General features: G+C 49.8%; 1 protein-coding gene across 3 annotated transcripts in view; it reads right to left on the reverse strand.

Moving 5' to 3' along the window:
* Positions 1-1,699: 1,699 nt before the first annotated feature.
* Positions 1,700-20,859, reverse strand: part of NCK2 (NCK adaptor protein 2) — a 126,131-nt gene continuing 106,971 nt past the window's right edge. For all 3 annotated transcript variants that reach the window (XM_067007012.1, XM_059079544.2, XM_067007013.1), the window contains one exon: positions 1,700-3,024. In XM_067007012.1, coding sequence (XP_066863113.1) covers positions 2,830-3,024 — 195 coding nt within the window. In that variant the 3' untranslated portion in view covers positions 1,700-2,829. The remainder of the gene's footprint in view (positions 3,025-20,859) is intronic.

Genomic DNA, 20,859 nt, shown 5'->3' on the forward strand with positions numbered 1-20,859 from the left:
TAGTGAGCAAGTGGCCAAAAGTAGAGCTGTGTTTATTGACAAGTAGCATTTTAAAAGAATACTTTTCAAGCTTTTTTATCCTCTCAGTTCTGAACTCTGGTCTTGAGAAATTATTCCGGCATTCTGGCGCGGGGTGGTAGAAATGGTGAAAAGAGTAGATCATAAACCAGTCAGTACATAGAAACCGAAGACAAAACGGTAAGGCACCAAAAACGCTTTGTTTGGAAATGTCAGAGTTCGGGAGAGACAAAGATTCTAATTTACAATGTAAGACTTTAATTTGTGAGGCACTTTGGAAGAGAAGATGGACAGTTTCAGCTCCTAGAAACAGGATTTGATGGCATTTGGCAAAAGCCACTTGTGAAGAGCCTGGGAGCTCCAGACTGCAAGGCACAGGCTGTCAATGGAAAATGAAGGCACATTTAATGCAAACAAATGAGCCGCGTCGACCTCATCGTCCTCTGTTGTCTGTGCAAGGAGGCAAGGGAACAGCAAAACCAGGTTTGTCCAGTAAATCTCTGGCCAGGCAGGAAGGTGATGGCATAAGTGCCACCTGGACGGAGCGTCGGTGGTCCACACTCCAAACCACACGGGTACCCTGCCTGACATCCCCTGCCCCGCACCCAGTCTATCGACAGGCCCAAACGAGGACGTCCCGGAGTGCAGAACCTCACAGATACGAATCCTGATCGACCCCACGCAGCTGGAGACTCCCACACGGTCTTCTGAGATGAAAAATAATTGTCCACGACAACCGTAAGCCTTGAAGGAGTTCCTGAAGCCAAAACGTGTGTCTGTAGTGTGTCCTTTAACTGTTCCTTGCTGAGCTGCTGTGTAAATACATCCGTGTTTCTGCCATCCGGGCACTCACGGTGTAGAGGGGTTCCCGCATGATGTCACCGTGGTACACACAGCAGGCAGATCGGAGAGTGGCGAGAAAGTGGGATTTCCATGACAACGTCCAGAACCCCCCTGTTTCGGCTAAGGCGACGGTCTCCCTCACTCACCTGGAGCGCTACGCTTATGTAACTAGGTGCCCCCAACCTCGGGTCCCAGACACCAGACGTCTAATTTCAAAGGCAACAACTAAAGATACAATGAACTCACAGAGAACAGCAATGGTAGATTCAGTGCAAACTCTCACCACATACCTCACTTCTCCTGGAAGCCTCCCCGGGCCGCTGTTGGGAGGGCGTGGCCCCGAAGCAGGAGTCCTGGGCTTGTCACCTGCCCCACGAGGCACCAGCCGTGCCCCGTGCGATCACCTGTCCCTCACCTTCTCCATCTGTGTGATGGGGACGAGGATGCCACGTCGGCCCAGAGGGAGCGCTGGGCGCGCGTCACTGTGATCGCGGAAGGCAGGCGGGACGGGAGGGGGGAGGAGGGGAGAGCGGGAGGGGGGAGGGCTAGCTGACAACAGTTTGGTGAAATATTTCTAACAGATAATTTCCAAAGAGTAAAGGTAAGACCAAGCTTGAGATTCTGGTTTCTCTCGGAGTCACTCTAATTAAAATTATTTCAAGATAACAAAAATGCGGCGGTAGAGAAAAAGAACACACACGAGTAATAAATGTGTTAGAGCCCCTCTCTGGAAATGCTCCCCCCCTTCCGGGCACTGAGCATTTCAGGCAAGGCCGCAGGGGCTCCTGCCCCATCGCTGAGCCCGAGCTTTGCCACAGATGAACGCACACACACAGAGTCGTGTCATAATACTTTTTTATTACAATATCCAAAAAACTGAGTATGCAAGTTTAGGAGGTCTCAAGACCCCTTCCTCAGCTGTAGGAATGTGCCATCTCAAGAGTGTGTATTTAAACTATAAAGGAGTTCAAATGTAAAGAAAAAAGAAAATGCAATTTCCTCATAAACATTCTGTGTCTCCTACTACCAAAATCACATATCCTTTTGTAAACCCTGAAAAATTTCCCTGTAAAGCAAATTATATATATATGTGTGTGTGTGTGTGTGTGTGTGTGTGTATATATATATATATATATATATATATATATATACATATATATATATATATATATATAATGTACGCGTGTGTGTGAAGTGTTGGTCACTCCCCTTTCCCAAAGATCAGCTGTTTTCCTTCATCATCTGTATTAGTGTCAACGAATGGCTATAGATACATATTACTTTGAGAATTAAATACATCATCGTGAAACTGAAACGAGCCGAAGGGCAAGAAGAAAGAGCACTATGCGGATGGCACATCTCGGGAGAACATTTCCGAAACCTCTGTCTCTCCGAGTCTCCGGACTGACTTTCCGGGACCTCTTTTCTTTATTGCAAGTGCAGCCCCAAAGGCACTGGACAGCTTCTTCCCTCCCGTCTCACCCGGTGGTTCCAGTATTGCTACGAGCGCCCGGGGTCACCCCCGGAGAGTCTGGGAGCTGTGTGAACGCCAACGACGCAGATCCAGGGATGCCGGGACCAGGACAGGTGGTCCCTGGGCAGGTGCCACCCGGGGCCCGGCCCCACTGTCACGTGCGCTGCGGCTCACGGAAGTAAGGGCAGCTCCGGTGCACCCAAACCGCGCCCGATGTCCTTAAAGGGGGCGTTTGCTGGCGCGCACGAGGCGAGCAGACTACGGCCGGCTCCCACGGAGAAGGGATTAAAGTGAGCTGACTCGCCCCCTTCCACCTGCCCATAACTAAAAACCGCCCAGGAGGGCCTGGGACGGCAAAGGAGGGCGGAGGGCAAACGAAGCGGCCCGGACGGGAAGGGAAGCCAGCTGGAGAGAGCAAGGACGGGCCGGCCACCGGGAGCGGGCCTGCAGGAGGGCCCGGGCCGGGGCGCCTTTCCGGGGCGCGTCCACGGGGCTCACTGCAGCGCCCGGACGAGGTAGAGCTTCTCCCCGTGCTCGCTGGTGAAGATGGGGGCCTTCTTGTAATGCTCCACTAGCTCGTCCATGGTGTGGAAGCGCCGCTGCCCGATGCAGTAGACGTTGTCCACCAGCTGCACCTTGAAATGCTTGTTCTTCCCTGATGCTTTGAGAGACACGGAGAAGTCACTGGGCTGCAGAGGAAAGAGAACACCAGTTACCACCCGGTCCTGGGCCGCGGGCCACGAGCCGGGCCGGGGCACCGGGCTCCGCGCCCATGCCCGGGGCGGCTCCTGATCTTCACAATGACCCAGAGGCTGGCCGAGACGCTCATGTTCTGCAGTGAAGAAAACTCACACTTCGCTTAGTGGGGTTTCGGTGCTAAATGTATTTCCTTATTTGTAAACTGGAGACTCGTTATGGAATGGACAGCACCCATGTTCACCGGTGATGATTTTCATTTCCCCAAGCTATTTCTTGAATTTGTAAAAAAAAAAAAGTGATTTCTATACAGGCAGCAGCGAGAAGTTTCACTTTCTCTAACTTCTACCACTATTAGAAGTTCACCCAACAGCACGGTGCTGGCACAAAAACAGACACATAGGTCTACGGAACAGAAAAGAGAGCCCCCCCCCAAATAAACCCACACACCTATGGTCAATCAGTCTACAACAAAGGAAGCAAGAATATACAATGGAGAAAAGATAGTCTCTTCAGTAAGCGGTGCTTTCCAACGGAAAGTTGGACAGCCACTTGTAAAGAATGAAATTAGAACATTCTCTAACATCATATACAGAAATAAACTCAAAACGGATTAAAGACCTAAATGTGAGACTGGAATCCATAAAACTCCTAGACGAAAACATAGGCAGAACACTCTGACATAAATTGTAGCAATATTTTTTTGGATCCCTCTCCTAAAGCAAAGGAAATAAAAGCAAAAATAAGCAAATGGGACCTAATTAAACTTAAAAGCTTTTGCACAGCAAAGGAAAACAAACCATCGACAAAATGAAAAGACAACCTACTGAATGTGACAAAATATTTGCAAATGATGTGACCAATAAGGGGTTATTTATATATATCCAGCATATATAAACAGCTCATACAACTCAGTATCAAAAAACAAATGACCAATTAAAAAAACGGGCAGACGAACGGAATAGACATTTTCCAGAGAGGAAATGAAGGTGGCCAGCAGGCACTTGAGAAGATGCTCAACATCGGTAATCATCAGGGAAATGCAAATCAGAACCACAAGGAGATACGACCTCACACCTGTCAGAATGACTGTCACCAAAAAGAACACAAATAACAAATGTCGGGAGAGAGTGTGGAGAAAAGGAAACCCTCTAGCACGGTTGGTGGGAATGTAAATTGGTGCAGCCACTGTGGAGAACAGTACAGAGGTTTCTCAAAACACTTAAAATAGAACTGCCATATGACCCAACAATTCCACTGCTGGGTATATATCAACAAACAAACAAACAAACAAACCCCAAAATGCTAATTCAAAAAGATACATGCAGCCCAATGTTTCTTAGCAGCGTTATTTACAATTGCCAAGGTGCAGAAGCAACCCAAGTGTCCGTCAACAGATGAATGTATAAAAAAGATGTGGTACATATATACAATGGAATACTACTCGTTCATAAAAAAGAATGAAATTTTGTCATTTGCAGCAACATGGATGGACTTGGAGGGCATTATGCTAAGTGAAGAAGTCAGGCAGAGAAAGACAAATACTGTATGATATCACTTACACGTGGAATCTAAGAAATACAACAGACTAGCGAACATAAAAAAGAAGCTGACTCACAGATATAGGGAGCAAACTAGTGGTTACCAGTGGGGAGAGGGAAGCGGGGAGGGGCTATATAGCGGTAGGGGATTAAGAGGTATAAACTTGAGGTATAAAATAAGCTACAAGGATCTATTGTACAACAAGAGGAACAAGCCAGTATTTTATAATAACTGTAAATGGAGTATAATCTTTTAAAACTGTGAATGACTACACGGTACACCTGTAACTTACAGAATATCGTACATCAACTATATTTCAATTTAAAAAATTTAAATTTTTCTAATTCTAAGCTATTTGAAAATAAATATTTTAAGAGCAGTGGAAAATTCTGGTCGCATTTTAACACGGTTCATAGTATCCCAGAGGCAGCTATACTATGGTTCATGTACCGATTTTATTGAGAAATGTTTAAATTTGTGATTATGTCAGTGCCCTACGTATATGCAAATATATTATATTTTAGAAAGATATTATTACTTTTATTAAAATTAGTCTTTCATCTCATTTATTGAAAAATATGTAGGGTAAGACATTGAATGAGGAATATTCTTTGGGGAAAAAAAGTATCGCTGAATTCGATAAACAATTATTTGCTGAACAGGGACTCACACCAAACAGGCCAGGCCCTGGATGCGTGTGCACGAGAGCACAGCATGTATGCTCTACGTGGGTTTCTGCTCTCTTGGAAGTGACCATCGAGTGGGGGAAACGAATAAAGAAGGAGCTGGTATATAGGTGCAAACTGTGCTGAGTTCTGCAGAGAGAAAAGAGAGAGTACTGAGATGGCACAGGGCATTTAAACTCGGGGCAGGAGGTCAGGAACGGCCTCCACAAAAACCGGACCTGGGCCCGAGACACGCGCTGGTGGGTGAGCGCTGGGGAGGGGAGGGGGGACGTCGGTGAAGAAAGGCAGAGGGTCCTGCCTCTCCGGAGGCACTGAGTGGCCGGCGCGGCTGAGGGAGAGGAGGACGGACACGGGCCTCCCTCAGTGGCCTCAGAATAAAACCCAGCCACCCACCACGGCCCACCAGGGCCCACCAGGGCTGTGTCACCCGTCCCCGCTTCCCCAGATCCGGCCAATGAGACAGAAGGATGCCCCTCCCAACCCAGTCCTATTTTCACTCCTGTTCACGTGGTTTCGGAGCCAGCCTTTGTCCCCCTCCTTGGTCGACCATTCCCGCAGGTCTCCGCTCACAAGCTGACCGCCCTGGGGAAGCCTCCCCATCCAAACCGGATAAGCTCTCCCCCCCTCGGCTACCGTCCGGCAGAAAGCGTCCTGGCGCATCAGGCCGGGTAGGGCCGCGTCTAATCCACGGCTGTGTTCCGCAGGGAGCCCTACGGATGGTGGGAGCTGGGTAATCCAGGTCTAAACTGACTTCCTAGACCAGGCTGCCTCCGTTCTCCAAACCCAGGAACTTATTGCTGGTGAGCAACCAGCAGCCTGGCCCTGCTGCCAACGGGACACGACCAGCGAGCGCCCCGCCGCCATCCGCTGGCCGCCGCGCGTCCCCGCCAACGGGACACAACCAGCGAGCGCCCCGCCGCCATCCGCTGGCCGCCGCGCGTCCCCGCCAACGGGACACAACCGGCCAGCGCCCCGCCGCCATCCGCTGGCTTTTACGCCGACTTTGCAAACATTTGATTTAAGGAGTACAAATCTCGCCAAACAAGAGATCACTCCATATAAACGAATGACAACTCAGGGAAATGGGGGTCTGAGAAAATCCAACTCTGGGGCAGGCGCCACCTGTCACAGCTGCCGGCAGAAATGCACCTCAGAGACAGATGGATTTACAGTTTGTATTTGTGTGTCCCTTTGCCCCAAACCGACCAAAGAAAAACAAATCTTTAAGGGATAAACCTCACCTTATCTGCATACTAAACCCAGGGCTTGAGGACTCCCAGGAAACCCAGGAAGAGACAGGAAGTTTTATCTCTGATTAGGCCTTGGGCTATGTATTAGTTTCAGAATCCTGGCCATTAGAGGATTAGGGGCCCAGAGCAGGTGGGGAAGACAGACACAGAACTTGAAAATTATTTCCCCAACTCGACCTCTTAGAAATGAATCGCCATGAGGTGAAGATGTTCTGAGCCAGCCCAGGAGGGCGACTGGGGATGGAGCACAGGGGCCTTGGATGGCCCCTCAAAAAAAAAAGAATCGTCACGAATGCTGATGTCACGAATGGCGCTGTCAACCAGCTAAAGAGCACAGAAGGACATTCTAAGTAATCATCTGCACGATTCTCAAATCACTACTATTTTCATGAAACTGAACACGATGGATGCGAGCTGGCCTCAGTGTTTTCAGTATCTCCACCCAAGTTGGATGTTGTATATGGTTTTGAAGATAGAACAAACTAAAACAGGTACTGCCCGACAGGTGCTCTGCACAGGATGGCCCGGAGCACTGGCCCCGGGGCCACCGTCACACGGTGATCGGTCCTGGTGGGTGAAGGAGAAGCTCCGTGGGCAGTCACCACGCCCCTGGGTCCCGTAGCACATATACACCAGGGACCGCTGAGCTCTCTCCTGGAGCTTCAGGTTTTTGTGAAGTCGCGTTCAGTTTCGAGCATCTGCTAATTTTTATAAGCATATACATGCTGTGCCATAAGTCTGTGCCTTCAGATAAAGACAGAAGGCGACTTCAGTTTCACGGTTTAGCACAAGCCAGGCACTGAGCTAGTTTTAGAGATACGTTAATCAATTCACAGACAGAGTGGCGTCGTACGGAGGGAGTAGGTGAGTTAGTCAGAGCCGGTATGTGATAGGCTCAATTTTAATTAAGCCCCATGATCAGCAGACGACTCTGAATTTGCTTTCAATTGAAGCTCCTTAATTTAACATCATGGTGTACCATGTGTATATGTGCATTACAGCAGTAAAACCAATGCAGCAGAGAAAGTAGTTTGTAATTTCGTGGGCTCCTGAGTAGAAACCTTGAAGCTAAGGACATAGAATGAACTAAATTTATGTCAAGCAGGGCTGCTGAACCTTCGGGGAAATCTCACTTCAGCACGAGTACATTTTCCAATCTATGCACTAAAATGCACTGTTACATGGCACCGCTAAATTCTCAACGAAGCCTGAAGATGAACTGGACCAGCGGTCCTCAAGCTGAGCTCCCAAGACCGCAGCATAAGCATCTCCTGGGACTCCGTGGGGTGAAAGATCGAATTCCCAGGCCCTGCCACGGAACCGCTGAGCCAGCAGCTCTGGGGCGGGGCCCTGCCGGCTGTGTTTCGTGAGCCCTCCCGGGGCTCCTGATGCAGTCTGAGCAACGGACTCTGGGCCAACCTCCAGAAGCGTTTTCAAATGCTCAAGGGCACGAGGACGAGACAGGAATGCGATGTACGGGCTAAGGAGCCTCCCGAAGGAGGCGGCTCCGCGGTCAAGCTCATCCGCAGGCAGCGGATGCCCCTCTGACTCTGTCCTGAGAAGCCAGGCCCTGCTCGAGACAGTCCCCGTGGGGGAGCCCCCAGAAGGGACAGCAGGGACTCGCTTCCCTTCGCCCTGAGCCGGCCCCCTGGACCTGACGGAGACGCAGCTGCCCCAGACCCAGAACGAACTAGCCCCGCCCGATCCCCGCGGAGTCGCCCCATCGGCCTTGAACACGAGGGCTGTGATCCTTCCAGGCTCAGCTCCCAGACGGCCTCCGGGGAGCCGAGGGAGGAAGGACGGGGCCACACTCGCCTGCACTGGCGGGGGGTGCCGGCAGGAGGACTCGGCGATGCCCTAACCCTAAGCTTGTCACGGAGCCTCGACAGGTGTCTGCCGGCCTGTCTGCATTGAGCAAGAGGACCGAAACCCACCAGGCCAGCAGCTGGGCCGCGAATGACCCGGAGATGCAGGCCCACACGAGGGAGCGCTGGGCGCTTCCCACGCTGGCTACAGGGTGAGTCCCTCATCCAGAGCCAACAAGCCACGGTCATTTCCGAGGTAGGGAGAGAGCTGAACCGGGAAACCCCTGCCAGTGGTAGGAGCACGAGCCAGAACTGCTGCGGGCCTGGATACAGGGTCTCTGCATCATCGAGAAGCTGAAGACACGCTCTCTCCAGGACCCGGCTGTTTCACCCCAGGACGTGCTCGGGTTCAGAGGGGTGTGCACAGGTGCAGCGGGGGACGGGTCCGTGAACGTCCGAGCAGGACCTCTCATGCTGGCCCCAGGCGCCGACATGCCTCACGTCCACCGCAGGAGTCAATAAACACAGGAGGGGACCCTGCACCACACGACAAAATGAATGCGTCGACACGGACTGAACGATCTCACAGAGTGTGGACAAAAGAAGAAAGTAAGAACAGAACAGCCACAGCGCGATACCAACCGTACAACCCAGAAGCTGGCAGAACCAAAACACACAAACCTAGGTCTAAAACCGTCACGAAAACGACCAGCTCACAAGGAAAGGGAGCGGTGATCTCTAGCAGGAGGTGCGGAGCAATCAGGAAGCACACACAGGTACGGGAGTAGCTCACAGAGGGCCAGCAACGTCCTATCTCTTGACCTTGACCTGGGCCCTATTTTTCAACCTTCCTGACCTGGGTTCAACAAGTGCTTTTTGAATGAAGTTTTTTTGTGTATTATGTGTCACAATGAAAGATGTTCTAAAGGTGCTGAACTTGAAGCTGGAAGACCAGGCTCGGCCACTAGTGAGTCACGGGGCAGGGGCACATCTCTCTTCAAACATGGCTCCACCCTCCTGTCCACCCCTACCCCGACGTCCCCTCTTTGGGGACACCAATTACATGTATGTTAAACCTCTCACTTGGCCCTGTAAATCTTAGTTCTGTTTACGACAACAGAATACCATCAACAGGGTGGTTTAAAAATGACAGAAGTGTATTCCTCACAGTTTGGGAGGCTGGAAGTCCAAGGTGCAGTAGCCGGGAGATTCAGTGTCTGGTGAAGACCTGCTTCCTGGTTCACAGCCAGCCATCCCCTTACTGTGTCCTCATGTGGCAGAGGGGCCGGGGAGCTCTCTGGGGTCTCTTTTATAAGGGCACTAATCCCATTCATGAGGGCTCCCTCCCAATCCCATCATATTGGGGATCAGGCTTCCGCCTATGAATTTAACAAGGTGGAAAGTTGTCGGGGAAGGACAACACACAAACATTCGGTCTGTAGCAAAATCTCTATGCTCTCTTCTGTATTTTCTGTCCTTTTATTTTTTTGCATGTGTATCCTAAAATCTCTCTTCCTCTGAGCTATCTTCCTATTTACTAATCCTTTCTTCAGCTACGTTTAATCTGCTGTAAACCCACCAAGTCCTTAATTTCAGTTACTGTATTTTTTAGTCCTAGGATTCTCCCTTGATTCTCCCTTATTACTTCTAATTCTCTGCTCACATTCATCTTGCTGAGTTTCTTGAACCTCTTTATCCATATACCTTAAAGACTGTATTTCAAAACTCAAAATCTGGACTTCCCTGGTGGCACAGTGGTTAAGAATCCGCCTGCCAATGCAGGGGACACGGGTTCGAGCCCTGGTCCGGGAAGATCCCACGTGCCGCAGAGCAACTGAGCCCACGTGCCTCAACTACTGAGCCCCCGTGCTGCAACTACTGAAGCCCGTGCATCTAGAGCCTGTGCTCTGCAACAAGAGAAGCCGCTGCTATGAGAAGCCCACACACTGCAACTAAGAGTAGCCCCCGCTCAACACAACTAGAGGAAGCCTGTGCGCAGCAACGAAGACCCAACGCAGCCAAAAATAGAAATAAATAAATAATTTATAAATAAATAAAATAAAAACTCAAAATCTGTGGGTCTGTTCTAATGTCTTTCCCCCCCCCCTTTGATTTTGGTCATCTAGTTTTGTCTCCTGGTAATTTTTCTTTGAATGCTGCATATTGTGTACAAAAAAAAATTCAAAGAGACACTTGGAGGTTCTCCATGGTGTTACTGTCCTCCGAGAGGGTTTGCTTTGCTTCTGCACCCAGGATGGGCAGGGCACCTTGGTTCAACGAGGGCTGTAACTGATTACAGTCTGGTGCTATTCCCAGTTTGCCTTTGATCCCGGTGTGTAGACTTTTGCCCCCTCGGTGGGCCTGACCTCCCATTTCTGCCCCCCAGCACCACACCCTACTGAAGGTCTACTTCTCTGCTGCTTTGTGTTCGTCTCAGTGTTTCGTCCAGCTTTTCTAGCTCTTTTCAGCAGGAGCGCCAGTCTGTAAGAAACCAGTCCACCATGAGCAGAGGGTCACGTGACACGGGCAGGCCCCAGTTCTCCACCACAGCCGTGCTGCTGAGAAGCAGGAGAGCTGAGTCACTGGCTCCATTACCAGGCTGCCTGCTCTCCTATTTTGGCTCCTTTACTCACTGGCTTTGAGACCTTGGGCAAGTTTCCCAACAGTTCTTCAGTTTTTGTAACTACGGAACAGAGATAACTCCGGAAACTGGCAAGAGGCTGGGGCAGTTGAAGAAACTACAGTAATGTCAGAAGCACAGCACCTTTGGGGAGGTATTAAGCAAAACTGTCACCTAGTGGCCCTTCTTTAAGTTCCTTCTACGAAGCTTTATAAAGACAGCCATCAGCAACCTCATCGATTTTTTAAAACGTCTTTCAATTAAAGTCTCCAGAGAACAGACTTTGCACACCACTTACAAGAGGCCTACATTCTGTCACAGAAGCACTGCACCTTGATCACTGTCATCGGTGCTTGTTTACATGGCTCTCCTACGAGGCTCTAAGCTTCCTGAGGGAGAGGCTCCTTCTATCTTATTTCTATATATTTGGGAGAAAATACTGGGCCTGATACATAATAAGCACTCAATAGATGGTCGCTGAGCTCACTGGCCCAGGAGTGACCGAGGCTGTACAGACCCCTACGTCTGCCACCTGGTACCTCTGAGGTCTCCTCCTGGGTTTCAGCAGAAGGAAAGGAACATCGCTGACACAAAAGCCACCTGTCTGTTCTCTCTTTAAACACAAAGGGCAGAGCATGATCTCCTGAACTTTAATTTCAGTTCCTGTTGTCTAGTATCTTATTACGGTCCTGTTTTCTACCTACTACTCGTACTGTCTGTCTACCGCTGTGTAACAAATCTCCCCCAAACCCAGTGGCTTAAATAACAATTTATAATTGGGAATTTGGGAGTACCTGAAACCTTGACTGACCCGGAGCCACCAAGCTCCATCAGGCTGTAGTGAAGACACGGGCTGAGGCTGCGGTCATCAGAAGGCCCAGCTGGGGAAGCAGGTCCACATACAAGGTGGTCCGCTCGCACGAGCCGCTTGGAGGCCCCCGTCCCTGCTCTTGCAGCCTCCCCACAGTGCTGCCTCAGCACCTCCACAGCGCGGCGGCCGGCTCCCCACAAATCAAGCGGTCCCAGACGCAGCAAAGCCACGCGCATTTACGATCCAGTCCCGGGAGTCACCCGTCACCTCTCCTGCTACATTCTATCCATCAGATGTGGACTGTCAAGTGACACCCTGATGATGGGGAGGCCGTCACCTCCACCCTTTGAAAGGAGGGGTATCAGATGATTTATGGACTTCTTTTTTTTTTTTTTTTTTTTTTTTTTTTTTTTTTTTTGTGGTACGCGGGCCTCTCCCGTTGCGGAGCACAGGCTCCGGACGCGCAGGCGCAGCGGCCACGGCTCACGGGCCCAGCCGCTCTGCGACACGTGGGATCCTCCCGGACCGGGGCACGAACCCGCGTCCCCTGCGTCGGCAGGCGGACTCTCCACCTCTGTGCCACCAGGGAAGCCCTGTGGACATCTTTTTAAGCCACCACGGGACCGCAACTTGTTAAAGCTGTCTTGGGCTGGACTAAAACCTAGCCCGGGTCCTGTGCTTGTTTCCAATTTTGGAACACCTAGCATCCATCCTCCCTTCAATCCTATCTTCCTGCTCCTTCCCAGTGTCCAAGCTTCCCCATGGTTCCCTTTCTCCTGATTTGGTATAATTTCTCTTTGCAGAACATCGTGCTAACTTTTCAAATTTAATTCAAACACCACGTCACTTCTTGTTCTCTCCTTCTCTCGGACTATTCCTCGAAGGACTGACTTTTCTATTCTCACAGTTTTTGAACCTGGAGTTCTGAAGAATTATCTGTTAGTTTAAGTCATTCACTCACCTGACAATTTAGGAAGTCGTTTTCCAAGGGGGGTGTGAGGACAGCTGATAGACTGAGAAAAAAAACCACCCTCTCTCAGGGCTTTTATTATCACTTTTTTTTTTTTTTTTAAGGTTTTAGGTACCTATTTAAATATAACCCCTCTAAGTACTAGAACCTGACTGAACTCCACATCGCCACACCGGGATCACAGTAGGTGCTCAATAAGTGCACTGACAGGTGAATCTCCAGTTCTGAGCATCTCTTCCACTATTCGTTCCTTCAGGTAACTCTCACGTCTTACCTCTTTGCAATTTCTGCTCACAACAACTTTTAGGAAGGAAAACCAAAGCATACCCTCTTTGATACTATTTCTACAGCTTCACCAACTTGACCCGTTGTTTCAAACACTTGCTGAAAAGCACCTTTGCAGTTTTATAAAGTAGACTCCCTGGTCAAATATTTCTCTCCTTTACTCAAGATTTAATCACGATTTTCTCATCACCAGTATTACAAAAAAAAAAAAGGAGCACTGAGAACAGCCCATAATATCCTTTGCTTCATCCCCCATCCCCAATAGCCTGGGTATTGATACGATTTTTTTCTAAGCACGTGGCTGTGAAGAGATAATAGAGGAAGCAGGGGTCTTGCTCCCAGGCCCTCCTGAGTCTTTAATAACCTTGAAATGTCCACGTATCTTTCCCTTCAGCTTTTAGGGCGAGATAAGAACAGAAGCGCCCCTTGTGTGCTCTACGGAGCCTCCCGGGTGGGCGCTGGGCGGGCTTCGGGCCGTGCGGGTCTTCAAGCACCGACAGTTGATACACATACTTAACGCTCTCTCTGCCCCCAAAGAGGGGTCGCCTTGTCGGTTTCCTATCAAAAAGCTGTATCATCCTTTCCCCCTTGTCTGGTACACGGAAATGCTTCTCTCTCTTTTGCTTCTTTAAGGAAGGTATTCTTCTCTCCAGAGAAGTAGTTCCTTTGCCAAAGAAACCTGAGAGCCAGTGGGCTGAAGGCAGATTGTACTCCGCTGATCAATACTCCCCCCGTTCTAACCTCAGAAAAGTGGCCTTCCAGGTCCATCACTCATTAGATCACCGCCACCCCCAGCCAGCCAGCAGAGCCTTTTTAAATCAAAATTGACTCCCTCTCCATACAGGAGCTCTACTCTTTTGTGTTTACATCAGTTTACCTTCTGACTGGCATTTTCTCTTCTCCTACAAACGTGTCTCTGAAATATTTACTCTATAGGCCTAAAGCCAATCCCACAGGTGACATGATCAAATATGATCGCTCTCATTAGCTTCTGAAATACACTTGTTTACACAAGTGAAGAGAAATCGACCAGCAACCACGGTAGAGGGGCCTCAAGGTCCATCTACCTAATCTTTCCACAGAAGTGTTTACGGTCCATTTGTAAGTTAGTATGTGCATGTGTGACTATCCCTCCCTGTGTCCCCAGATGCATTTCCTAAACTGGGAACACCGCGGAGGACAGACTTTTAGAATACTGCCCTTGTCATTCCCTGTCTTTTGGCCATGCCATGCCTGGAGTGACTTATCAATAATAAATGATGTTATATATATACACATATCAATTGACAGCTTGTGGCATAATTACAGACAGGGAATCAACTCTGAATAAAAGAAGGCTATACTGGGACCTCCCTGGTGGTCCAGTGGTTAAGATTCCACGCTCCCAATGCAGGGGGCGCAAGTTCGATCCCTGGTCAGGGAACTAAGATCCCACATGCTGAGTGGCATGGCCAAAAAATAAGAAAATAAAATAAAAATAAAAATAAAAGAAGGCTCTACTGGACGACTAGGGAGGGTGATCTAACAGAATGATAAAACAGCTTTCTGTGTTATAAGCTCCGTGGGGGGACTCTTTTATTTCTCTGTGCTGCTCTTGCTGTGCTACCGAGGCCAGGTTTAAGGAACTGCTTGGTAACAGCGCCGTGAGAAACACCCACAAATAGGCCAAAGGCGCAGCTGAGACCGGAAGGCTCTGTGCTGATGCAAATCGGAACCGCAGTCAGGCACCACTTTGCACTTATGGGGCTGGTCATCGTGAAAAAACAAAAAACCAAAGCAACAACTGCTGGCAAGGATGTGTAAAAACCGGTGGTGAAAGGTAAAGTGGTGCAGCCGCAGTGGAAGACGGACTGCGGTTTCTCAAAAAACTCACCAACGAGTCACCATGTGTTCCAAAAACTCTGCTGAGTGCAGACCTTCAAGAGCTGAAGGCGGGACTTGAACAGACACTTGCACACCCATGTTCACAGTGGCATTATTCACGGGAGCCAAAAGGTGGAAGCAACCCACCTGTCCTTTGACAGATGATGGATAAACAAAGTGTGGTCCAGCCATGCAATGGAGTGTCATTCAGCTTTAAAAAAGGAAGGACGTTCTGACCCAGGCTACAGCATGGATGAACCCTGAGCACATTAGGCTGAGAGAAGTGAGCCAGACACAAAAGCACAGACACTGCATGATTCCACTTATACGAGGTACTTAGTCAAATTCATAGAGGCAGAGAGTAGAAAGCAGCCTGGGGCTGGGGGAGGGGGCTGGGGAGTTAGCGTTCATCGGGGACAGATTTCCAGCGAGGGAAACGCAAAAGCTCTGGGCAAGGATGGTGGTAACGCTTGCGCAACAACGTGAATACACTTAACGTCGCTGAACTTGCACTTGAAAATGATTAAAGTCTTCAACTTTTATGCTATATATATTTTGCCACAATAAAAAACCTTTTTTAAAAAAAGTTTATGTGCTAAAAACTGGTGTCATTCCGGTGGAAACCTTATAATCTGGACAGAGGAAACCAAAGTAGCAGGATGGGTGAGGACACGTGCTCTCCTGCCTTGGAAGTTGCTGCAGGAATCGGCAGGGGGGCCCTGGCAGAAGGGACGCTGGGAGGAGGGGCCTCGGCGGGGGTACAGAGGAACCCATCATTTCCTTCAGATCACCCTCAACCCGGCTCAGACCCAGCTCCTGAACCAAAAAGGGTTGGCCCCCTCTGGCCGGGGGTCAGGCAACAGTCATCCCTGAACTTGACGTTTTTCTATCTCAACCTCCTTGAAATGCAACAGGGACTCTGCCCGGCTCTGGCTGGTACACCCACCGGGCCTCCTGAGTATCTGAATATCGGAGTGTCAGACGCCTCGGACACCATCTCTGCTGGGCGAGTACGTTCCTTGCCCGCACCTCGAGACCAAAACGTAAATGCTTCTTGTAGAATTTCTTCTGCAAGTCGCCAGGGAACTGTTTCCAAAGGACACGCGGTGAAGACCCCTGGCAGCGGGGAGAGAAGAGGTGGGCCTGCCTGCCTCCAAGAAAGAAATGTTCAGCAAGCGCCGACCAGAGCCGAGTGCAAACGTTTCTCCCTCTGTCCAGGCTTCTCACCTCGCTCCTCAAGGTGCTTCCCCTTCACCAGGGGAAGAAACCACAATCAGGGCAGAAAACACCCGCCGGAAAGGCCCACGTGCACCTGCTGGGGCGGTAGCTCCCATCCCTCACTCCGGGTCTGCCCGTGCGTGTGTGCCGTTAAAAACAACAGGTACAGGGCTTCCCTGGCGGCGCAGTGGTTGAGCGTCCGCCTGCCGATGCAGGGGACGCGGGTTCGTGCCCCGGTCCGGGAGGATCCCACGTGCCGCGGAGCGGCTGGGCCCGTGAGCCGTGGCCGCTGCGCCTGCGCGTCCGGAGCCTGTGCTCCGCAACGGGAGAGGCCACAGCAGTGAGAGGCCCGCGTACCGCAAACAAAACAAAACAAAACAAAACTTCCATCAGGTCCTGGGCCAAAAGGCTGACAATTCAAAACGACATGTTTGCAACTGGAAAGATGCGTACAACAGGCTCTTTCTTAACATTAACGAATTTATGAGGAAATATCTAGGGACCGCGGTGTCAGACCATGGACTCAGGAAGCTTGTCAGCAAGTCTCTGCAGGAGGGAATTCATGCCATGCTGCTCATCTTCTGAGCTGTGTAGGGAGCAGCCCTCCCTATGCTCTGGCTCTGAAGCCTTTCCCATCCTCTGCCAGAGACGCACTGCAAACACAGCTGGCTTGTCACCAAACTCTAAGCAGCTAAAAAACGAACAGAAAACACTTTCCGGAGATGAACTCCACTCAACAAAAACTAATGGTCTGCATAACATTAAGCCTTATGACAGTTGTAATCTTCACCTTTAAGCATCTTTATATTTCTTGGAAATGTAGTAGTAAGCAGAAATGAGTTTAAATAATTGCTGTAAATATGTATAAAACCATGAAGATGTCACAACAGGAACCAGGGGTTTTCAGTGTGGTCCCTAGAGCAACCACATCACCAGAGAATTGCTAGAAAGGCAAATTCTTGGGCACTTTGTGGGTTGCTGGGACCAAGCCCTCCAGAAGCTTCTGACACACCTGCAGTTTGAGCACCACTGATCTGAAGAGATGGAGTGATGAAACTGCCTGAGAACAGAGTTTTGGTTAGAAGTTCCACTTACTATAAGAAATGCAATTTGAAAAATATAGCAAGGAACTATGCTAATCCTTCTCTTCTGTTCCTTCCTGGCCAAATAATTTTTTTTTCTTTTTTTTTTTTTTTCCAGTACGTGGGCCTCTCACTGCTGTGGCCTCTCCCATTGTGGAGCACAGGCCCCGGACGCGCAGGCTCAGCGGCCATGGCTCACGGGCCCAGCCGCTCCGCTGCATGTGGGATCCTCCCGGACCTGGGCACGAACCCGCGTCCCCCGCATCGGCAGGCGGACTCCCAACCGCTGCGCCACCAGGGAAGCCCCTGGCCAAATAATTTTAATAGATTTTTTTAAAAAGAGTTAAGAGATGAAACCCCAGTAGACTGTTAGTGTGGCCCATATATACAGTAAGTTATCTTTAGCAAGTCTTTTCACACGTGAATGTGCTGTATGACAAAAAGTTAGCATCTAAATACTACTGTCGGACACAATAAGTAAGGTGAAACAGATGCTCTCTCTGGGCTCCTTAATGTCTTACAGAGAAAAATGCCTTCCTACACCACAGCCTGATGCTTTGCAGAGCTCATCCTAGTTGTAAGCTGTCACTGTCTGTCGTAATGGAAAAAATAAAACACTGACCACTTACAGAGCACACAGAAATCTAGTTACTGGTTATGCTTCATCGTAAGTACAGCTTCCTAACCATGCCCACAGGATAAGGCTGAACAAACGTATCAGGATTTATGATGAACATCAAAAGGCAGGTAGGAATTCTGAATTTGCGATTTAATGAGGTTTGGATCAGCAGGTGGAGGTGTGGTGGTTAAACAAGGAGCACAAGAAGCCGTACCGTTTCATCTTTAGCTGCTGAGGATAAATGACAATTGCAGACGAGGGAGGAGAGTCAGGGAGGGGGAGAGAGAAGATGAAGCAAGAACAGTCGACACTAAGATTCAGGACAGGAGGGAGAGCCAAAGCAGGGCGGTCCGGTTCATTCACAGATATACCTCTGAGACACCCAGCACACCACTGACCCGGGATATCGCAGGATATGCCAAAGTTTTGCTTGTTTTTCCGAAATATGCACATCCCTCCCTCCCCCCCCCCCCCCCCCGCAAGCACAGATTTCCCAGGACTCAGAGCTGGGTATATTTTTCCTTTTCAAAACAGAAAAATACGAAATATTTTTAAATGCAAAACATCAAGCAAGAGTCGAGCTTACTTATCTTGGAATCACTCAGGATATTTTTAAAATGAAACACATCTTGAAGATGCACTCTCAAAAAGCTGTGCTTACAGAGGAGGTCCTGCAGTTACCGCAACCGAAGGCGAGCCCTGGGCCCAAAGACCACAAGGAAGGAAAGGAAATCAAATGGGGTTGCTTCTGAGTCCGGCAGGAGCGCTGACCCAGAGCTGTGCAAGATTATGAAGCTAAGGGGTCACACCGGCCTGGCGGTGGCTTCGGAAGCCAGGCTCTCACCTTAGAGGCGCCAAAAGGAACAGAAAAAAAGACAAGGGAGGGGAGGAAAGGAGATGGGGAGACAGTGGCAGGAAGCAGAGGCAGTGGACGGCGGGAAAGGAATAAGCAATGGCCCTGTCCACCTGTACATCCAGATGGTAGCTCACGGCTGCAGACGACAGCTGAGGACAGACTGGCTTTGAGCAGGTAGACAGCGCAGCCGGCCTCCCTGTGTCGTGGCTCTTCAGGAGAAGAGCAGCGACACGCCTGAGAGTCCCTTAAGCATCCCTCTGGCGCAAGGCAGGCACTCGGACAGCAGAAAATGCCACATGCCACGGCGAATTCCATCAGGACAAGCGGCCCTGCGCGCCCTCGGGCCACCTGGCAGCCTTCAGCCCAAGCCAGTGCCACCCGGGGTGCAGAGCTGACCGAGTCCCAGCAAACAAACCCCTTCCTCCGCCCCGGGAATCAATGGCCCCGGCACACGATGAGCTGTCGTAGCTTGGTTTTCTAAGTTAAAACAGGAGGAAAAAAATTTGGAAAGGCTCCCATCAAAAATGATTAAAATAAAGTATAAACAATTAATGTTTCAATGATTTAGAAAAAGTTAGCTTTTCCTCTAATAATGCGAGACAAACGTGACACTGGAGCTTCTTCAAGTTCTGGGATGGAGGCCAGATAAAGCAAGTACCCCTCCACCTCCAAAAGGACTCGGTCCCGAGATCAGACAGTGGCCACTGCCTGCACGTGTCTGTCCCATGGAAAGGCGACAGGTCCTCCCTAAGCCAGCGATGCCCCTCTACCTTCTGCCGAGGACTGTCCCCTACCCCAGACCCGGTCAGAGGTCGTGGGGCACTGTGTCCACACTGGAGGGCTGCTTTCACCCCCCTCCCTTCTAAGACGTCTCTTCAAACCCAACATTCCTAAATCAAGACGATACTCCTCGACTCTGGATCACACCTACGCCTGGACCACCTCCTGCTGTGATCCGCTTGCCGGTGCTACCCCTGAGTTTCTCTCAGGAGGGCTGGAAGCGCTCCGGACCCGATTCTCTGAAGCTTCCGCCCTGATCTGTGCACGGAGCTGACCTCACGTTAGAACGACTTGACGTGATGTCCTGCCAGAAACCACCAACTCTGGATATGAAAACCTCAGTGATACAATATGATATTTGTCTTTATAGTATCACTTATATGTGGAATCTAAAAAAAAAAGGTACAGATGAACTTATTTACAAAAGAGAAGTAGAGTCACGGATATAGAAAACAAACTTATTGGTTACCAGGGGATAAAGGGGGGGAGGGCTAAATGGAGAGAATGGGATTGACATATACACACTACGATATATAAAATACATAATGAATAAGGACCTACTGTACAGCACAGGGAACTCCACTCAATACTCTGTAATGGCCCATATGGGAAAAGAATCTAAAACAGAGGGGATGTATGTATATGTATAGCTGATTCACTTTGCTGTAAACCTGAAATTAACCCAACATTGTAAAATCAACTATACTTCAATTAAAACCTTTTTTAAAAAAGAAAGAAAGAAAAAGCTCAGCATTCAGACTTCAGATGCACTTAACGTTCAGGCCCTGTGCGCCCGCCCAACCACAGGGCAGGCACCGCCGTCTCCGCGACCTGCCGCCACCATCAGGGGGGCCAGTTTCCACCACCATCGCATATGCCCCCCTCTCTGAAAGGGAAAATCACTTCTGGGGCCTCGAACTCCTCCCAGATCAGTCAACAGGAACCTTGACTATGCACTTACTTATTGTGGTATCAACCTTTCCAGAAAACAACAATTATAGTACATAGCATGAGTTTACTAGTCTCACAGGCTGCGTTTAAAAAAATTAAACTGGGACTTACCTGGTGGCACAGTGGTTAAGAATCCGCCTGCCAATGCAGGGGACACAGGTTCGTTCCCCGATCCAGGAAGATCCCACATGCTGTGGAGCAACTAAGCCCGTGCACCACAACTACTGAGCCCACGTGCCACAACTACTGAACCCTGCACGCCTAGAGCCCGTGCTCCGCAACAAGAGAAGCCACCGCAATGCGAAGCCCACGCACCACAACGAAGAGTACCCCCCGCTCGCGGCAGCTACAGAAAGCCCACGTGCAGCAACGAAGACCCAATGCAGCCAAAAAAAAATTAAAATTAAAAATCAAACTGAAGTCTGCAGGAACCAATACAAAGTAATTACACTGGACTCTATCTTCAAAACTCTCCTTTTGGGGGGACTCA

Source organism: Kogia breviceps, chromosome 11 (genome assembly GCF_026419965.1).
Source record: "Kogia breviceps isolate mKogBre1 chromosome 11, mKogBre1 haplotype 1, whole genome shotgun sequence".
NCBI classification, from domain to species: Eukaryota; Metazoa; Chordata; class Mammalia; order Artiodactyla; family Physeteridae; genus Kogia; species Kogia breviceps.